The 21,640-nt window shown below is 40.5% G+C and overlaps 2 protein-coding genes across 3 annotated transcripts; one reads left to right on the top strand and one right to left on the bottom strand.

The window, feature by feature from the left end:
• Positions 1 to 3,004: 3,004 nt before the first annotated feature.
• cables2a (Cdk5 and Abl enzyme substrate 2a) lies at positions 3,005 to 15,641 on the top strand (the record flags this gene model as incomplete). 2 transcript variants are annotated; one of them, XM_079239905.1, is made up of 9 exons in its annotated part: positions 3,005 to 3,552; positions 4,232 to 4,324; positions 7,648 to 7,725; positions 7,902 to 8,001; positions 8,077 to 8,236; positions 8,309 to 8,406; positions 12,707 to 12,813; positions 12,896 to 13,100; positions 14,114 to 15,641. In XM_079239905.1, 9 exons carry the CDS (start codon positions 3,005 to 3,007, stop codon positions 14,252 to 14,254), a joined length of 1,530 nt encoding a protein of 509 aa, XP_079096031.1. In that variant the 3' UTR covers positions 14,255 to 15,641. The 2 variants fall into 2 exon arrangements, with proteins under 2 accessions (XP_079096031.1, XP_079096032.1); XM_079239906.1 differs by lacking the exon at positions 7,648 to 7,725 and having other exon boundaries at positions 14,114 to 15,639.
• Positions 15,642 to 15,656: 15 nt separating this feature from the next.
• Positions 15,657 to 21,639, bottom strand: LOC306755503 (proteasomal ubiquitin receptor ADRM1-like). Its single transcript, XM_079239907.1, has 10 exons — positions 21,580 to 21,639; positions 20,631 to 20,894; positions 20,431 to 20,547; positions 20,134 to 20,257; positions 19,964 to 20,050; positions 19,771 to 19,858; positions 17,884 to 18,128; positions 16,793 to 16,950; positions 16,519 to 16,621; positions 15,657 to 15,835 (listed from the first exon to the last, which is right to left on the bottom strand). The coding sequence occupies exons 2-10, from the start codon at positions 20,838 to 20,840 to the stop codon at positions 15,732 to 15,734; spliced, it is 1,236 nt and encodes a 411-aa protein (XP_079096033.1). The 5' UTR covers positions 20,841 to 20,894; positions 21,580 to 21,639; the 3' UTR covers positions 15,657 to 15,731.
• Between the last annotated feature and the right edge of the window lies 1 nt (position 21,640).

The following is a 21,640-nucleotide window of genomic DNA, read 5'->3' as shown; positions in this document are numbered from 1 at the left end:
TGCATATCATCTCAAGTTATCATTTGTTCCAGATTGTGTGGAAACAAAGAAGATTTTGGTGCTTTAGGTTTTGTGTTGAATTCAACTATTTATCAAAGTTGAAAATAAACCTAAAAATGGACAATTTGCAAACCATATGATTGTTTAGATGTTCAGCTGACCTGCTTCGCACTGACTTAAAGAGTTGTGGTTGCACTGCAGTAGTTTTAGCTAGGGTTGATCATTTTGTAGTTCACCACCTGAATGCATTTGGGTTTTTAAGCCATAATTAGTGATAAAATAATTAAATGTTTTATTTGGGCATCACTGGGAATTGATTGACCATTAGAATAAATATTAATCATTCGTTCTGTCATCAAGGTTGTTTTTCTATAGAGTAGTCACAGGAGGGAAATTTCTGAACCTTGTATGTTTGCGTGTCTTGTATGTTAGCTCACAAACCAGCATGTGTAACGGTGTGGGGGGTGGGTTGGGGGTTGTCCTGCAAAGTGCATTTGAACTGTTTAGAAAGTACGTCACTGAGACATGAGGATTTTGTTGTAAACTATGTTTGTTTTCTGCCCAGATGATACCAGAACACAGCCCACGGAGCGCCTTTACCATTTCTGATGTGGTTAAACCAACAACAACAATATAAAGCCAGAGAAGCTTTGGTTATGGTGCTAACTGCTTGAGTCCATCATGTAACAACCATGAGATGAAGCATAAAATGTGGCAGGAGTTGGGTGTGGCTGTACCTCAAACACAAAGCTAAAGTTTAAAAGCCTTAAGCTGGTCATGCCAGACTGTTGTTGTTCAGAGAAAGAAAAAAAGATCAAGACGATATCATTATGTCATTGTTGCTACAATAAAAAGCTTTGTTTACCTGACCTTTGCTGTTATTGGTTGATTTGATATAAATTTAGTTCATTTTTTTTTAACAACTGTACTCTTGTGATAAACTGTTTTTTGTTCTACTTTTTATATTTCATTCCATCTTATTTTGTTGATTTATTTAATTTGCTAATCTACTATTCAATCTATTTACTATTATTTGTGTATTTTTTTGATATGATGTGTTTTTTCATTCTTTTTTATTTATTCTTATTAATTGACTTTATATTTTACTGTAGTTTATTTTAATATAGTCTTTTTAATTGTTCTTTTTTTTTAAACAAATAAACCATATAATCCACATTAGTGTAATTTATAATAACTGTGTTGTTAACAGCTGAGTCATAGAAATGTTTGTCGGATTGCATTGAATAGTATCTTTGATTCAGTCCCTCAACCTGAGCATTTACAGGGTGACAATGGAGAAGAACTTCCCTTTTACAGGAAGGAAAATCCTCCAGCAGAATCTTACTAAGAAAGGGCAGCCATCTGTTTCAGTTTAGGAGTGGAGAGGACAGGACAGAGTGCCATAACTCAAAGCCAGGGAGAAATAAAAAGAGAAGCACAAAGTAATGATGACATCATTGTCATACAAAAACAGCCAAGAAAAAAGGGTATCAAGGTTTTTGATGCATACACGTAAACTTGTTTGGATGCCACTTAACATTATACAGTTCAACAGACTTAATCAAATGAGGAATAATCAAACAGCACACACAGTCCCAAATCACAGAAGTAAACAACATCTATTGCAATAAAGCAATCACAAGAGTCGGCAAAAGGACAGAATCAGGGACACTTTTACTAACTTGCAGATTAATAAGCTGTTAAATATGTTGAGCTTGTGTATGATAACACATAATGATAAAGATTTAAGTAGTTATAGTGCTTTATCTTTGAGTTGACAATTCAGTTTTGTTATCAATTTGAAAACATTCAAATAAACAATCACAAGGGCATCTTAACCAATCTGCATTTCTAAAACCTTTTTATGGTCTTACAAACTGAATTAATTAATATGGATACTAAGAAGTAGTAAACTTGAACAAATGATTTGGTTTGATACAAGTAGCTATTTGCAATGAGAATTTAAATTGATTTAATCAAACTGCTTATTTGATTGCCATCCAGAGAGCATAAGTAAGGTTTTGCTATCAGCTGCTAATCAGAATTATTGCCCTTGACATTAATTTACTATCGTTTAGTTGTTGATTACTTTATGTAAGAATGAGGGCAGGAAAGGTATTTGCGTCATGGTTTTATTAAAATGAATGCTACAAAAGTCCCTTTATTGAAGATAATAAAAGCACTGTTTCCATCCTGGGAGAGGAGGTGGAGGTGGTGGAGGAATACAAGTATCTTGGAGTTCAGCTGGACAACAAACTGGACTGGAAATGCAACACTGATTACATCTATAAGAAAGGTCAGAGCAGACTCTACTTCTTAAGGAAGCTGAGATCGTTTAATGTCTGCACCGAGATGTTGCATATCTTCTATAAGTCTGTTGTGGAGAGTGCAGTCAGCTTTGCAGCCATCTGCTGGGGTAGTAGCATCAGAACCAGAGACTTGAAAAGAATCAACAAACTGATCAAGAAAGCTGGTTCTGTGCTTGGGGTAACTCTGGAGCTGCTGGAGCTGATTGTCCAAAGAAGAATGCTGCACAAGCTGATGAAGATGATGGAGGATTCTTTACACCCTCTCCACAACACAGTGATGAAACAACAAAGTGTATTCAATGAGAGGCTTCTTCAGGTCCGATGTAAGACTGAAAGATACAGAAGATCATTCCTGCCAGCAGCCATCAGCCTCCGAAACAAGACCTCCTCAAGTTAATTATATACTACAATATTGAATTTCCCTCTGGGGATTAATAAAGTATTTTTCATTACGTTTCATTTCATGATGACGTTAAATATTTCCTTGGTTACCGGCACGCCTCACACTTCCGCCAACATCCAATCAACAACGAGAACCAAGGGCATTTCCTCAGAACATCGAACCACCTACGCGGATTCACAGAGTTACGCATGCATAATTACCAATCCAGCCAATCAGCGTGCAGTAGGCGTGGCTAATGCTGTGTTACCGGTACTCGTTGGCTTTGTGTTGAACGGCTTCAGTTCAGACTAGAATGGCGACCGCGCTCTGCGGTTTGCAGTCCAGCGGCGGTAACTCAGCGAGGACTCACCGAGAACAACGGAGGAAAGTCAAAGACTCCCGACGGAGACAGGCGGCTCTACTCTTCCTTAGCAATATCTCTCTCGACGGACGACCTCAGGCTCAGGTTAGCGTTGGAAATGTGGACCAAAAAGCCGCCGAGGAGCCTCGAGTCACGGATGGAGACGGCGGCGAAGCGCTGGAGCTGTTACCGGCTGACGGCCAAGGACCTCTCGCCCAGGTGACAGACCCCGCTCCGGCCAGCAGCGGCTCCTCCTCCAGTTTCCCAGGGGTTCTTAGTCCCTTCCGACCTTCCTTGGTAACGTCTCCCGGAGTTACCGCCATAAATTCTCTGGGACCCAACGAAGTATTTTTAGAAGCTGGCGGTGCGGTCGAGACGCCGACCCCGGACACCCCACTGTCTCCGGTCCCCGCCGTTCACCAGCCCTGTTCGAGAGCTAAATCAACGCCCGCCGCCCTCAGCCCGGTCCCGGCCGGTAGTTCTCTGGATACACGGCAAAGGTGAGGATGTTAGTGGTCGATGTCTCATGATGCGACACCGTGGGCCTTAAAACAGGCTTCTTACTTCCGTGTGAAATGGCTCTTGCAGGTACCACAAGAGGCTTTCACTTCCATTTTCACGTTTCAGCGTTTTCTGATCTGCTTATAGATTCACATCAGGACAATTTCACTATAATATAATGTGGACAGGGCCGGATTAAAAGTGCACAGGCTCCTGGGTCCAGAGTGTTCCAGGGGCCCCCTCTCCCACCACAACGATGTAAAATTCTGAATGATACACTGTAAAAGGACATTTCTAACATCTCCCAGCCAGTGGTACCAATAGCAACACAATGGTGTAACCAACTGTGGTGTAACTATCTGGCTTTTACATACATTTTAACTTCCAAACTGCTGGTATTTTCCCTACCGGGGCCCCAACTGGGCGTGAGCCCCTGGGCCTGTGCCCATAATGATCCTTGGATAATCCGGCCTTGATTGTGGAACACTGTTCTTTCATCCCAAGTGCCATTCTGATCTGTATAAGGCGTTTAGGGAAGGACATAATAAATCTTAAGGCTGCTTTTTTTTGTTTTTACTGCTGAACATGTGATGTAAAGAGATTTACACGATTGCATGAAGTAATTTAATGTGGAAGGTTTTTATTTGATTGCAAAATCAATCTTTTTTTTCTGTACAGGTTGAGAAACATCTCTGGTTCTCCTGGAACCAAGGTGCCAAAGAAGGTCCACTTCATCAAGAGTATGAGGCAGTATGACACCAGGGGAAGCAGGTAAGTCTCCAAACTACATTTACAAATACATTAACATCCTTAATATTTCACCCAGATGAGGAAAAAAATAAACAAACAAAAAAGACTGTTTTCATGTGGTGTAAGTGTTCACCAGCAGCGGCTAGTATTGTAATAAGCTGCTTAACTCTGGTGCTGAAGCTACAGAGGAATAACAGGAATACACAGCTGCTGGGTGGTGATTGCAACAGTGAATTTAATCACCCTTGGAAGCTTACTGAAAGCCAAAAGAGGTGCAGTGTGGAAATTGAACTCCCTATTGCACCAGCGGTAAGGTTACCCTGAAGTAAGAGGAGGCTGAAACAGCACACCATCGGCAGCTTATTAAGCTTCTTGATCACAGGAATGCAGCTAAGCATGCTGGGATTTTACTGTATTAACATTCTGACTGTACAGTATAACAGAACTTTGTAATGATTATTTGGCCCACCATCTGTCATTTGTCAAACATCTGCTTCATATTCATTTCCACATACATGCATGTGCTAACGTGTGTTTGCTGCTGGCATGTTCAACCAGTGATGCAGCGATCCTTAATTGTCCTGCAGGGCTGGCTTTCTGGTTCTGTTTGTTCCTGATTGTGTAACTTAAGGTAATTAACACTAGTAGATGTCCAGTGTTGTCCCCATGAGAGAAATCTGATAACCCCCCCACTCTCCCCACTCTGAGGTGTTTATTGCTCGGTGTCCAGGGTAGAAACTGCAGCTGACTGGATGTTATTGATGTTTTGTGAAGCTCTGGTGTTTGTGTAGATTAACTGGCCGTGGTGTTGTTGAGAAAATGGTGATGAGCCAGTTGGTCCACATCTCTGTCAGCATAGAGACGTTCTTGTCAGTGTGTGCAGTCGGTAGCTTGTCCCTTGTGTTTTTAGCTAATCCAGCTCTGGTTTCTGCCTCTTGTACATCACCAAAACTCTGAGTCACACAGAGCTCTGTATTTTTATTGGGGGAAAAAAAACCAAACAAAAAAACACTGCATTTATGCATTTTTTTAGAGTTCATTAGTCAGCTGGCAGAAAATCAATAATATATATTTAGATTTTTATGGTGAACAGTTTTTGTTTATGTGACAAAAGATTCATTTTACAGGAATTAGGTTTGTATGTTATTTTGGTAACACAAAGTGAAGATTGTGGCAGGATAACACATATCTCCTGCTGCAATCAGTTTTTAAAAACTAAGTTTAAAATTAGCTTTCCACTAATATGGATGCTTCTTTTCAGCATAACACATCCAGTTGATAAGTAATAACAGGATATTTAGCTTCCGTTTTACAAAGAAAATACATGTTTATGTGACATTAGAAAGTAACTAAACATTGTTATTCAGGCCCAATCTGGACTTCAAATCAGATTAACACCCCGGATCATGCATTTAGGAATTAAACCACTCAGTGTTTATAAGCTCAACCGAACTAAAATGGGCCCAGACACTGGTTTATCCATGGTTCCCTGTTTTTACTTTTTTTTTCACTATAAAAAACAAAAGTGCAGATTAAATCACCGCTACTGAACCTTTTCACACTTTAGTGTCTTCTAGCGAAGGATATCATCTTGCGTCTTTACTGTACTCTGAGCTCTCTCCAACCAGTAGAAATCAGTCTGGTGCTGACCTTTGCTTTATCTCCTGCTCTGTCACGATCCCTCTTTCCTTTCCTCACTTCCTCTGATCATGTCCTCTGGTGTTTTGTTGCTGAATCAGCCAAGTTGCGCGATCAACACAGCCAGTGTATTGATGTCAGCTTCTGACATGTGACACGGTGTCGTTACGTGAAATGCTGCTGTCACATAAGCTGAAAAAAAGTTGTAAAATTCAGTTTCCTGACCTCAGGATGCTTTGGTCATGTACCGTACATAGTAAATGTCAGTCTGCAATCTAAACTAATCAGACACACACTTGCAAGGCCAGAAAGTTAAAAAGGGACATTTTAACTTGGTTGGATTCCCAATAAAGCTGCTCTCTTTCTCATATTTCTGTTTTCTATTCAGCCAACTAAGACTTTGAGCCAACTTAAAGTCTACGACTTTGTTAAAACCTGGCCACGTAATGAAAATAAAACATATTCATTAAAAAAAAAAAAAAAATTTGAAATGCATTGGAAACTAGGAAAAAAATTGTAAAACGGCCATAAATGAAGAAATTAATGAGATAATCCAGAAGTATTCAGGTTAGGTTTTTTTAAGTTAGGCTTTAAGAATCAAATTATTTTATTTTATGTTTTATTTATTGAAATGGAAACCCGTGATGTTATCCAGTCAATGAATGGGGTGCAGCGAGCTCAGACAAATGAACAAAACAGCATCTATAGTAAGACCCAGTGTCTGTATGTGTCAAATAAAGAGAATTGCCCAACCTTATCATACAATTCACAATGCAGAGTGTTGTAATCATCAGCAGTGAGTTAAGGATTGTAGCTAAAGCTCAGTTACTATGGTGTTATTATTGTGCCTCATTCTTGAGTGAAACAAGAGCCTTTCTGAGCGCAGAAAACTTAACGCCATAAATGGCTGACAGGAAAGAAAAATGCCTGAATGCAGCTTTTTTTCACAATACAGACCAAAACAAACATGGATATTTCTATAAACAAATCCTTTTATGTCTTTAGTAATATTTTTGCCATCTTTCAGGTAGAAAGGTTTTATTATTTATTTATTTTTAATATTATCCAGTTTATTTAAAGTCTATTGTGTCAAAGTATAAAGTTGCCGAGTCAGCAACACAGAGCTGAAGGGAGAGTAATCACACTACATTCCAAGAGTATCAGCACAGAAATGTAGCTTTATATTCCACCCATAAAGTTATATAAATATTGTTACCAAACATAATGGTAAAACCGGACTTGAATTACTATAAAAGTATAAAACATGAAGCATCAATATCCATCAATGATCCAGAATTAAAACAAGTCATTATTTTAGAGATGCAGCACACCAGCATTTTCATCACAGGCTTATCTGAGGACGACTCTCTGAATGTCTAAAGATTAATTCTTAAAGACAGAAAAATGTTCTGTGTTGACGAGCCACTGATTATTTTTTTGGGAGCATCTAACCCAGATCTCTACGTTACTTCTGTGAGTTGACTTATAACGAATGAGAGCCACAAACTGGGTCCCGTCCGTCTCAGCTGTCCTTCATCCTGCTTGGAGCATTAGATGGTTGTAGCTTTGAGTAGTGAGCAGTGTAGATGTGTCTGAGCTGGTGGCCGTGGCGTGGAGAGTAGCTGTGGAGTGGCAGTGACTGTAGTTTGTGTCTGTAGACTCACACACCATCTGTTTTGTCTGCCTGTACTTGCTGTGTCCTGCAGGATCATGCTGATTTGTGCCAAGCGGTCGCTATATGCTGCTTTCTCAGTGCTGCCGTATGGAGAGAGTGCTCATCTCAGGTACACAGGAAACACCATCCCAAGCAGGGAGCATTCACCCCCTCGCTTTTGTGTTGTCATCTGTGTGATCCATGTCATTGTCAGGAAAGAGCTGTGTGTGTGTGTGTGTGTGTGTGTGTGTGTGTGTGTGTGCAGCTAGTTGTGGATGTGATAGAAATGTGTCTCTGTGTGAACAGTGATCCCAAGACGGACACTCAGAGACAAAGACTGTCCTCTGTGGTGGCTGCTGACCTGCTTCCTTCCCTGGAGGGTGTTGAGCTGGGCGCCTTCGGCAAGGTGATTGCGAGACGGATGTAAGAAGGTATCTGGAAATAGGTCACAGAAGGCCTCATTCTTCCTCCTCTTCCTCAGACGGTGTCTTACGCACAGTTCCTTTATCCTACCAATGCCTTGGTGAGGCAGAAGAGCAGCAATGTCTTGGACAACTGTGCAGCTCAGTCTCGTTTCCGTGGCAACGGGCAGAAGAACTTCACCCCTGCTCGTCCGAACAACAACGTAGCACAAGATCCATGTGAGACTTTACTCTGAGCTTCCAGACCTACTCCTGCTGCAACTCTGCGCTTCATCACTCTGCTTGTTTCAGATGTGGAAGAGGTGGCCGAGTACGACCCGAACCTGCTCAGCGACCCCCAGTGGCCCTGTGGGAGACACAAAAGGGTCCTTATATTTTCATCGTACATGGTGAGCAAAACTGTCGCAATTCTTTTTATTTCTGATTCGCTTGGGGCTCATTTTTCAGATCGAGCGTCTGAAATGTCTGAAAAATGCCCTGGAAGCCAAAGATCTGCCTGTTCAGACAGTCTGCTGTGTTTAACAGGATCACCTTAAGAGCATTTTTCTGTATAATCAAATAGAGCCGCTCGATTGTGGCAAAAAATATAGTCACGATTATTTTGACTGAAATTGAGATCTCGATTATTTAACATGATTATCCATTATCTTTAACAATATTAATTTATTTAACATTAAACTGTGGCTTTTAAACAATGTCTTTAGGATTCAACAAATTTTATTAAACAAACAAATAACATAAAGCTTTGTCTTGACAAAGTGCAAATACTGATGTAAACTGAATACTGATGTGAACTGAATAGATAAATATGTCAGGATTAAACAACGTTTAGTGTTCTCGACTCCGCAACGTGCATTATAGCCGTCTAACACACGGTTACGAGTTGTTTAATCCGCTTATACCATGGTCCCACACAGGAAACTATTATAACATATTTGTATTTCTTTTTTACAACACTTGCTAAATATGCTGATGTATAGGAACTATTTTACGTTGGCCTGGATGTACGTTTTATGCCAAACAACCACTGTCAGGCTACAGCGCGTTTCTCTCATTCACCGGTTAAAAGACAGCTGATCTGAACCAGCTGATTAACACGTTGCTATGGTAACGCCCCGTAACGGAGGGATATTACAGTGTTTAACTCGCCGAACTATGTATAGGAAAATAATGCAGCCAGTTCTCACTGACAATGGTATAAACTATGTTTAGGTGAACTTCCACAACCTACTGCAGTTATTCTACATTGACCTGCAGCCGGAGCCCACTGAGACTGTCCGCCTGGGAGTGCTTTAGGACGGGAGAGACTCCCGCTGCTCCTTCCTAACAGTAACTGCAGAACAATATGTGCCTTCAAGTCAGTCGCCAAAACACCAGAAAGGTCTCTAATAACTCCAGTAAAAGCTGCTAGACTTGTTGCTTTTAACAAAAAAAATCACCAGATTTAGCGTGAAAGTCGCCAAGTTGGCAACAGTGTCTGAAAGAAACCAAAGCGGCTGTGGGAGGAGTTTACAGCACAGCGCTGCAACGCCAGAGACGCTCTGGAGACAGCAGGAGAGGAAACTGCAAAGAAAAAAGAAAATCACACCCTTTTATTTTTATTATCGTTGAAAACCCAGATCGTAGTTGAGATTAAAATCCGATTAATCGCCCAGCCCTACAATCAAATCCAGTTTGTTTAGATATTTTAGACAAAGAAAAGAACAGAAGATTTAGTCAGAATCAGTTCAGATTTTTACAGTCACATTTCTGTCCAAACGCTTTGGGACTTTACATTTTAACTTTGAACATTTGGGGATTACAGATACCCACATTTACCTCAGAATTTTTCCACAGTGAACGTAGATGAAGGCACATAAACGTATGGTCAGACCGGCTGGGAAACGCGCTGGAGTTTGTGACATCATGCTATAATGCAGGTGAAATTACACCTCTAGGTCTTTAAATGTTTTTTTTTAAATTCCTTCAGTCCGTATCTGATGAATTTCTGCTTATTGTTGCTTTAATAAAATACTTATTATACAGTCAAAAAGTAGTGGAGCTCGGTCATCCGGGAGGGGCTCAGAGTAGAGCCGCTGCTCCTCCCCATTGAAAGGAGCCAGTTGAGGTGGCGATTATATCTCTTGGCTGGCCTGGGAACGCCTCAGGATCCCCCCGTAGAGTTGGCAAATGTGGCTGGGGAGAGGAAATACTGGGCTTCCCTGCTGAGGCTGCTGCCCCTGCGATGCGACCCCGGATAGACAACAGAAGATGGAAAGATGGATGTTAGATTCACATCCCTGATACATATTTTTAAAACCCAAATCAGTTCAGTTAATCATACACTATTTCTACATATTTAGAATCGGTGCATAGTGGCGTTCAGGACCTAGTTGGGGAGTATTTGATGCAAGATAAATTGCCTCCGTGGTTCTTTGCATCAGATGTGCATAACCAAGGGATGCAGATGTGACAGCAGAGAGCGAAATAAAAAATACAAGTAATTTAGTTCTTATTGGATAAACTACTTAGTTTCTGAGCATGGCTGATTTACTGGGCGTGCACATACAAACACAGGATTCTGGACTGAGTTCCTCCGTTTTGTATTACATGACGGGAGGAGTGGATGGCTTGGTGGGTGATGTTGTCGGAAATGGTAGGATGCAAACAAACATGGGTAAATAGAACAACAATAGATCAAGTTTAATGCCTGCATTCATAAATGCTGATGAAATTAATACAGGTAACCTACGTCAGTAATGCCTCCGCTCAGCTGGGTTCCCTGTTGTCTTCAGGGAAGCAAACATTATCTAGATATACATATTTTAAACAAAATTATGTTTTTTTTAAAGTAAAAGGAAATCAGAATAAAATAAAACTTACAGATGTTTTAAAGTCTCAAATCTTTTCTTTTGGTGTCAGAAAAAATACTGCAGACAGCTGACAAAATGTTCTGGAGGTTCGTTTCTGTTGCAGATCCACTGAGTGCAGGACATTTAAGTAGAATCACGCAGTGTCTAACATCACTGCTGGGTATACCACACATTAAAACAGCAATGTCTCCATAACTTGTCATGTGCCATCTTGGTCTTATGATGTCACCATGTGCACAGTATGATGAAGAGGACTGTTCTAGACAAGCTGTCATTGAACCAGAACATTTACGGGATCTGTTCAAGGTTTGGATACTGCTTTTTTTTCTTGTGTTTTGCAGTTTATCATCTTGTCACAGAACAGGATGCGATGCAGTTACTACTTCACTATGTGCACGTATGACATCATACAAAAAGCCAAATATTTCTAACTTTCTGTAAGTAGTGTAAGGTGACTAACAAGCTCATCAGATTATATGAATCCATCTGTTTGCTGCAGCTTTTCTTGACCCTGGAGATTATAATTTTTTATGAGAAGTTACTGTTGATATTTTTAAGATTTCTTTTCTATAGTATGTTTGGGAAGGTGGGAATATGAGGTATATGGATTTGGATGTATAAGTCGCCTTAATTATAGGTATGTAAAGGGAAAAGGTAATAGATGGGAATGTGTGTGGAAGGAGAGGACAAGCAGGAGGTTTTAGGTGTGAAAAGGCTGGTGTGTGTGTGTGTGTGTGTGTGTGTGTAGGAGTCTATATATTAGGGGTGGGAAAATCAAATCTAAAAATCGAATATCGGGAATTTTTGCTTGACAATTTTAAAAGATTTTTTTTTTGTTAAATTTTTTTTTTTTTTTTTTTTTTTCAAATAAAAAATAATTAATTAAAAAATGTTTTCATTTATATTGTTTTTTATTGGTCTTTTTACTTGTCGTCTTGGGCATTATGACAGCAGAATGATGGCCTGGCTACTGTGATGTTTTTTTTATGTTAAAAAAAAAGTTAGTACATATTTTTGTTTTTAATCTACAAAAATCAGCAATACTAAAGAATTATGAGAATCGCAATTTAAATCGAATCAGCACCCAAAAAATCTGGATGGAATTGGGACAAATGCATATCATCACAGCCCTACTATATATAGCTGTATAGGTTTGGTGTTTTTTGGTCTCCCACCTGGGTGGAAGTTTATATCTTTTATACTTTTTGTTTTGTTGTTGTTTTGTTTCTCTGTTTCTGCTTGGGGTACATTAGTATGAGGACTCGAGTTGTTTCCACAGGTTTTCTGTTATATTTCGCTCAGCATGCCGGGAAACTTACTTTGTTTTAAAATGTCTTGACAATGAACGTGTTGGATCTTATCAGAACCTTGAAACATCATGAAGCCTTCCACACATCTGATAAGTGTGTTCCCATCACTAAACGGTTGACTGATAAATGCAAGTGTGTTTCCTCTGTAAATGTCGTGCTCTTCTTGTCTTTCACCGTTCTGTTGAGCTGCTGCATGGTTTGACTATTTCTAAGCTCACACCGATGACTGACTGTCCTTTGTCCCAGAAATCATGGGAGGGTCATTTCATTTGACTTGGAAATTCTCATTCAGCCTTTCACAGAATCCAGTCCTATTCTAAACAACCTCCATGCTAGAGAGTAAAATACGTCCTTTATGCCCTGTTCACATGACTTTTATTGCCCCTCATTAGATCACAGCACCATATTCTCTGTGTGTGTGTGTGTGTGTGTATGTGTGAGAATGGACACTTTAAAGCTAACCGTGAAGCCCGGCTAAGTCACGCTGACAGGATGGCGTTATGTTGGTTTGTTTTTCATCTCTGCAGACGACTGTTATTGAATACGTGAAACCATCGGATCTAAAAAAGGACATGAATGAGGTGTTCAAGGAGAAGTTTCCCCACATTAAGCTGACACTGAGCAAGATAAGAAGGTGATTGTGCTTTTTAAAACTTCTCAAACACACCCTTTCTCAGAAAAACAGGCGAGTAACTCTGACTTTTCCTCTTTGATAGCCTGAAGAGGGAGATGAGGGCCGTGAGCGAAGAGTGCGGTCTGCAGCCGGTTACCATAGCGATGGCTTTTGTGTACTTTGAGAAGCTGGTGCTACAGGGCCGCCTCAACAAACAGAACAGGAAGCTGGTGGCAGCTGCGTGTGTGCTGCTGGCTGCAAAGATCAGCAGCGATCTGCGGAAACCTGAGGTCAAACAGCTCATCGACGTGAGTACAGGCTCAGAATTTATTATGTAAACACTTTTCTATTGCAACTAAAAAAAAAACAACAGAACCCAAAGTGGAAAAACCTGTAATGTGTGAAGCTCCACCCAAAGGCTGTTTGCATTATTTAGTAAACAGCCTCTGGTTCACATTATTTAAGACTGAAAACAGGACATTTTGTACCTTTCATATTATGCAGCCTTGTTCTTGAAAGTATGCCGAGAAGTAAAGCAGCATAACATTTTTCCATTCCAGTTTTTTCTCAGTTGCTCTTTATGACGCCTTGGGCCTTTTAAAATACTTTGTTTTTAGGACTCCAAAGAATATGCCATTAACACTGTCCCAGTCTCCTCTGGTCATTGCATCAACACTTGTTCCCCACATGCTATCATAACCATAGAAATGGTGTCATTTAATGTCAGCAAACTAGAGATTTTGTACATTTATTAACCCTATATCGGTGAAAAAACAACCCAAAAGAATTTAGGGTGAAATATTTTGATTTATTGTAAGATTTTTAGTGTTTGAGATTAAATCTGGAGAATTCGGTAGTCTTTTTTTTTTCTCAAATGTAGTAAAATTGTTCATTCATTTATTCGTTTTCTTAAGCACTTAGTCCAGTTCAGGGTTGCTGGAAGCTGGAGTCTATCCCAGCAAGCATCAGGCGAGAGGCAGGAATCTATATGAGGAAATTCATAATAGGCTATATAAGGAACCTATATAAGAAAATTCACAATAGCCTATGTAAGGAAACCAACAGATTCAGTTGCCTGTATAGCAGCAAACTGTCAGGAACACAGTTAGTTGTCCATTTCATTGTTTTTGCGATTTCTGAGGTCTTGATTTACTAATTTAGTTGTGAATTAATTTGATGTTTTAAACAACAAAACGTCCATCCCAGTTGCACATAGCATGAGCCTCAAACTGGGGTCCAGCAGGGACTTCACGGTGCCCACTCTATGCATTCCTTCTCATCAAGTCGTTCCTTTTGTTCTTGTTTTTTCCCTCGTGTGCAGAAGCTGGAGGAGCGTTTCCGTATCAACAGACGGGAGCTTATTCCTCTGGAGTTCTCGGTGCTGGTTGCCTTGGAGATGGGACTGTACCTACCCGAGAGCAAGGTCATGCCGCACTACCGCAGACTGGTGCAGCAAGGTTAGCCGAGCCGAGTGGACGGAGTGGAGGCGGCACACACACGTTTATAAACTGTGCTGTTCCAAATATTTCTGGTACTATTTATTTTCACTATGAATGGGACAGGGGGAAAAACCAGTTTACATTCTTTGTCAAATACTGTAGACTTGATGGCGTGTGTTTCCTCGAATGTCTTTTTGTACACGTGACGTTCTGATGTTGATCCAGTCAGGAGCTCTACGTTAGAGATGTGTAATAAGCACGTTAATTGTGCTTTGATTTGGGGTTTCTCATTACATGTTTATGACAGTGTTGTAATTTAATGAAACTTCCACTGTGATTTGTGTGAAACTGCGGCACCTTTGTCGTCAGCGTGCCGTACAGCCTGTATAGTATTTATTGTAAAAACCACACTGTAGAATTTTAAATGCCTTTTCAACACACTGTGACGCCGACGTATTTCTAGACGGAAACATAACGCTGTAGCTCATCGGTAGAAAACTTTAGAGAAGGAAGTGGCCTTTTTATTTATATTACCTTGGTATCTGTATGTTTTATATCCCAATAATCCAGCAGGATTAGTGTTTAGACTGGGACAAAACAAAATAAGTCCGACTCTTACGGCAGCTCTGACTTTGTGCTGATTTACTGACATGAAAAGATGGAATCATGGAGAAGCAGTGTGTTTGTGTTTCATGTCATCATCTTGAGATGAGGAGCTATAAAACGCTCCGCTGTTAATCTCAGTAATCTGGCTAGTCGTCACAGCTTTCATTTCCTCAGGAACTTTACTTTCTTGTTTAAGTAGCAGATAAAATCTAAACCCAAAGAGCCGCTGGGCTGTCGGTCGGTGGGCGATCCCTGATCCCAGTGATTTCTGTGACTTTTTTTTTTTTGTTTTGTTTTGTTTTACATGCACGGATGGATGTACGAGTTGCTTCTGCAGCAATCAAACAGCAACACATCGCTTCAGATTTGGATTCTTGGCGAGTTGGGTGAAAAAGTGCCTGAAACCAGCGGCAGTAAAATGGTTTCTAACTGAATAATGTGATACTGTTTCACTACGACCTCCTGTCAGATGTTCTTGCCCAGCAGTGGCGATCCCAATCGCAGGTCAGATTATTGTTTGCAGCTGATGTACAGTGAAGTAAACATCTGTGTGTTGGTGTCAAACTGGTAAATATCGTGTGCTCATACTGTCCAGTTGTATAAATGTTTTCGAAATATATTTTAAGATGGAAAAGAAATGGGATCTCTTCTTTTTCTTTACGCCACAAGTAGAAAAAACTCTTCAATGGGTAAATCAGCTGACACTGTAAACAAGTTTGTTTCTATGACTTTATTCCTCCCTTATGGAAAGACCAGTTGGCTGCTTACGAACATGCAGGTAGGACACAGGTACTGACTTTAATCAGAAATCAAGCTCAATCAGCTGAGAGCAAGTAACCTTCATGCTGCAGGAACAAAATAGCAGCAGGTAAATAAATAAGTTTTACTAATAGTTTAGTCTAAACTCATGTCTTCGTCGTCATCCTTCTTGTCTTTGGGGTTGCTGTCCTGATCCGATTTGGTCTCCGTTTCCATGGCTTTGGCGAAAGCTTCCACGTCTACAGGGAAATACAGACACACACACGTCCTCATTTGCTGACAGCTGAGCTGAATGTTCAGAGACGGACAACCAACTACAGAATGCATCGTCAAAAATTTATCCTCGAGTCACTTAATCACTCAAACTTCCTGACGAAAAGCCCTGAAAGATAAAACCATTTTTCTTTACTCTTCCTTGGTTCACGTTATTCCACTAACCAGCAGGCATATCGTACCATCCGGACAGAATCACACGCTTTGGGGAGGTCTCAGGGATACACACGATTAGTTTCCATTTGTCACACTAAATAGTAGAGTTTCCTTAATGTTTACAGACATCTTGAAAGCATCAAAGTGATGTAAACGATCCATGTTACATTATTATTACACTATAATGTTAATACACGCTTCAACGTTTAAGCTTTAGGCTCATGCAGGAGTGGATTTCCCTGCCTTTAGTAGTTACGAATGATATAAAATCATGTTTTCTGCATCTGATTAAAACTTTTTCTATTCTGTGAATCTGTTAAATAGCAGTAAATAAATAGTTTAATAAGGAGAAATAATTATTTGTACCAAAACAAGTGGAGTTATGAAAAAGTACTTTAACCATCCAGTCGCTTCATGTTGGAAAACATGAAAAGCTGAGAATAATTTCCAGCGACTAGTGTACGTTTGCATGCGACTGGAGAAAAGCACCGACCTCCTTTGTTGGCTGCGTCCACCGCCTCTGCAGGAAGACCAAACTGGTTCATTAGAGGCCCCAGCTGCCCAGACGCCAGAGCGCTGCTGAACATGCTCATAGCCTGTGAAGAGAGTGTAAACACGTCTCACACGGACAACAACCTGGTAAACACAGCTTCCTACAATCCTCCTCTTCCTCCACTGCAACACCAAACCTGCTTCCCAGACGAGGAAGCAGGACTCGCTGCTTGGTTCCTGTTTTAATGGAAGACATTCAGGAAGAAGGCGAGCACCTGCTGAAACTGAGGCGAGCTGAGCGTGTTGTGAAGCTCCTCTGAGCTCTGAGGCAGGGACTCTCCAGACGGCAGGTAGGGCATCAGCCTCTGCTGTACCTCAGGGTTGGCCAGGATGGGAGCCATGACCTCAGGCGTCAGGGCGCTGGCGAGGTCCACTGTGGGAACAAACACTGGTTAAAGTAAATGAGACTTTCACATTGGATTAATCTGTTTCTTTTTTTTTTTTGTTATTTAACAAATCTTGACATTTCTTTCAACCTGAAGTCCTTCATGTTATGAGTAGAAGCTGTTCTTTTCTGTTCAGAGACCTTCTGTCATGATTTTCATTTCCAACATCTCTGCTTCCCAACAAACACCTTTTATCTTGTAGTTTCAGGAACAAAAACCCTTCAGAGTAGAAACTTCATCATACAACTCATCCACAGTGACCTTGATATAAAACTCCACCAAGCATCACCTTGTTGTAAAGAAAAATCTGCCTTTAAAGCAGGGTGTCAAACTCCAGTCCAGTCCTCCAGGCAGGTTTTTGTTGTTTCCCTGCACCATCACAGCTGATTCAAATCAAATCGATCCAGCAGTTTCTTGTCAACCTATTTATCAGTTTCGGTCAGGTGTGTTGGAGCATGGAGACAACAAAAACCTGCAGGATAGCGGCCCTCAAGGACTGGAGTTTGACACCTGTGCTTTAAAGGATATTTTACAGTTTTTACAGCTAATAATTCATTCTCTCTCAACATGCAACTGTGCTTTTCACTTTGCTCCAGTTCATTTGACAGCCTTTGAATTCAGAGCAAGGATGCACCAATATCACATATTATTCAAACCAAGTACAAGTACTCGCTGATATTTTTCTCTTTTTTTTTTTCCTGCTGTGTCTAATTTTGCAGTAATCTGTGCTCTTATACTGCAGGAAAATGAAAAAACAGCGACACATGGCTGTGATTCTGTTACAAACAAACCATATTATGTTAAAATAACAGTATAACAGACACAATCGTGCTGTAATTCGTAGAAATGACACTAATTTGGCCAAATTATATGTTCTCTCCTCTGAAGTTATTTAAGAGTTTGTATAGTCTCCACCTCACCTCCCTGGCTGCTGGCAGGTACGTTCATGGTGGCCAGGATGCTCTGCAGGTCTCTAAGCTGGATGGGCTGTGTGGGGTTTGCTGCTGCCGCCGCCGCCAGAGAGGACGCTGCAGGCGTGGACGGGGTGGTGGCTGTAGGGGAGGCCACTGAGGTGGCAGTGGAAGTGATGGGAGTGGTGGGCACCTGTGAGGAGCCGAGGCGGCTGGCAGCATTGGTGGAGGTCGGTGTGACGGCTGTGGATGGACTGAGAAGAGATGCAAAGATTAGCCTTCATCCTCAGCCATTCTGCTTCTTAAAAACTCATTAAAAAGTATCGTCTCTGTTCTTTGTCTCAGTTGATAGAAGACAGAGGTTTACTTTGGCTTTAGTTGAATTTTTTAGATTGTGGACAAACTAACTGGACTAGTGATCATTTTTTTTATGTTAACGGGATTGTTTTCAATACAGAATCATGTCCTTATAGAGTACTGTATGGCTTCAAAGATACACTGACTATAATTGCACATTTACAGCTGGTCCTAAATGATTGTTTACTGAATGTACAGTTATGATTGCAGCTTTGATGGTATACATCATTAAAATCTGATGAATCGTAGCTTTCCAAACATGCATTAGATGTAGGTACTGGGAAGGGAGACTGTGGCTGTGTCCAAATGTCCACCCTATTCCTTTCATAGTACCCTATATAGTGGTATGGGGAGGGAAAATTGAATTGAAAAATCAAATATCGGGATATTTTGCCTGACAATTTTAAAGTATATATTTTTTTTGTTAAAATAAATTTTTATTTTTTAATTAAAAATAATCCATCATAAAATTTTTGTAATTTTTATAGCTTTTTATTAAAATTTTTACTTGTTTTCTTGGGCATTATAGCAGCAGATGGTCTGGCTACTGTGTTTTTTTCTAATTGAAATCAAGAAAAATAACTATCAAAAAAAAGTTTTGGACATTTTTTTATTTTTAATCAACAAAAAAATCAGCAATGTCAAAGAATTGTGAGAATTGCAATTTAAATCAAATCTGCACCCAAAAAATTGTAATAAAATCGAATCGGGACAAATGCATATTGTCACAGCCCTAATAGTGGTCACACCATTTTCTAGGGATGTCTGAATGTCCAGAGAGAAAAAAGTAGTACACTCAAAATTACCCACAATGCATCTTGAAAAGTAGTGAACATCAATGGCCACTAGACGGGTCAATATAGACCACAATGCACTGTGGGCAGGAGGTCAAAGTGGTGCAAGTGACACGAATGTCAAAGCTGGTTAAGAAAAAACTATAGATAATTAATTTTACAACCTTATTTGTTGAATAAATATGCAACAAAGAAAGAATAAAATACAATATAAGAACATTTTTTCATATGAGTTTGTATTAAATTTGGAACTACACGTGGTGGTTGCCGTGGTGACAGTTGGTAGTCACCTGATCTGTGAGGAGGCAAAAATAGTCCACTTCGTGTCCAAATGGCCAACAGAATGAGTGCACTATATAGTGTAGCCCTATGCAGTGAATGAGGGTTTAGGGAATAGGGTGGACATTTGGACACAGCGTGTGTTAATACATATTTGTGAAATGATGTTCTGTTCTGCACACTGTTCATCTGGCACCAATAAAAGCATGAAAATTACTGCAAATCTTATATAAAAAAAATAGCATTACAATCATGCCCCCTTTCTATTTTAACATCAGGACATAATTGGAAAAACTAAATCATTTGTTCCCTTAAAAGTTGTAAAATGCAACCTCAAATAAAACCTAATGTCAGTTTTTATTTATCAGGAACATAAAATCTTTGATTGAAAAGAGATTTTCTTCACTTTTATGAAAAAACTGTTACAGTTGATGTTTTTCTAACAGTAAAACTATTTAATAGGCACCTTGTGGTGGAGTTACTGGCAGCAGAAACACTGGTGCTGCCCCCCAGAAGGTTGGTCAAGCCTGGACCGGCCAGCGCTCCGAGTCCTCCTGACATTCAGAAACAACAACACATTATCATTCGGAAGCATCAAGATTTGATCTGTTCATGTCTTCAGCCTTTCAGCTTGAGGGCTTGGTTAATAATTTACATACCAATTCCCCCAAGTCCTGTCGGTCCAATGAGCTGCATGAGCTGGTTGTGGCTCATATTACCCAGAAGGCTCTGCAGACCGCCCTCCCCTGCACATGCAAGCATACACAGCAGGTTGAGATGTTAAAGTCTCTTTGCGACAGGTTTAAAGGATGCACGCCGAGGCGGTTACCTCCTAATGCAGAGAGATCGTGTCCTCCACTGCCGCCGCTGCCCAGAGCGCCAGGCATAGGCGGGTTATTCAGGTACTCATTCACTTTACGACAGTACTCGTCATCTTTGTCGCTCTTTGGCTCCTGAGAGCAGGAAAACCAACCTCATTTTGAATCCATTTATTTTACAGATAAAAGCATCTAACATCACAATGTGGTGTAAAATATATATGAATTTTTAATTAAACTAAATGTCCTTTTATTGCTTAAAAAAAAGACCTGATTAAATTACAGCAGAGTGAGGAGATGCTGCGTACCTGCATCCAGAAGAAGAGCCTTTTAGAGCCAGCTTTAAACTTCAGCACATAAACACGACCAGTGGTGCACTGGTTCACCCGCTTGAACTCACAGTCATCAGGGAAGATGATCAGGTCCTAAATGGGGACATGAAATGTGATGTTAGAAATCCCACTGCAGGTCAGCTGCTATCAGGAGAAAACCAGACTGCATCACCCACATCATCCACGTTTCCAGTTGTCCGGTCCTTCCAGCAGAAGTGGATGAGGGAGTCGTCGGTCTGCTGAATGTAGACCTGACCTTTACGCTTGTCAGGAGTCACCGTGCTGCCCTTCATGGTCATCTTCCCAGCACGAAACTCCACCAAGTACTTGCTGGAGGAGCCTCGGGAGCCAGACACCAAGCTGGGGAACAGAGCTCCAGAAGCCATGATGATGAAGAGGAGGAGGGACTGCTGCAGAGGAGGAAGGATCACAATACGACCCTAAAACATGAATCACATAAATACTACAGCTGATTTAGGATGCATTTCATTTAGCACATGAAAAACTAACTTTGTTTTGTATCTGTATGGAAGAACAAATGTATATATAAAAAATAATAAAGTGGTAAGAAGTGACAAATATTTTTAGTCTGTTGAAACAACCACAGTCCATGTTTGAGACATGGTCTGATGGATTAATGGATAAGTTGGTGATTCTTTGTCTTTCTTTCAGACTATGTCATCTGATCGAGACAGAAGCTGACTGTGTGATCATGATGTAGAATAAAAACCGCTTTGATATTAAAAATATATCAAACTAAGCACGTGTCTTATCCTGCAGATCCCCCCCCACCCCCACATGTTCAATGATAACGCTCTGCTACAAGCACAGAATAATGAAGCTCTTAAAGCCTGATATTAAATCACACAATCATATAGAAAATTAATCTGAAAGAGGCAGTGTAACCAGAACAAGACTCGTCCCCCCAGCTTCCATTGTAACACATTAACTGTAGCATAGTTCAGGCGCACCAGATGACTGCATCCCGCAGCCATCAATCCGGTTCTAGCTCTGCGCCGTCACGACTGACCTGCAGATTTTCATTTCACACCCACGAACCAAATATATACCCCGTGCTTATCTTCACGGCTGAAAACAAGTTAAAAATGATATGTTTATACTCACAATTCTCTGTGAATTTGGACTCGTCTCGCAGGAGGATCAAACACAGAAACGTTTTCTGCGA

Source organism: Telmatherina bonti (genome assembly GCF_933228915.1).
Source record: "Telmatherina bonti genome assembly, chromosome: 4".
Lineage (NCBI taxonomy): Eukaryota > Metazoa > Chordata > Actinopteri > Atheriniformes > Telmatherinidae > Telmatherina > Telmatherina bonti.
Note: the sequence above shows the minus strand (reverse complement) of the source record. Positions and strands in the feature narration are given on the sequence as shown.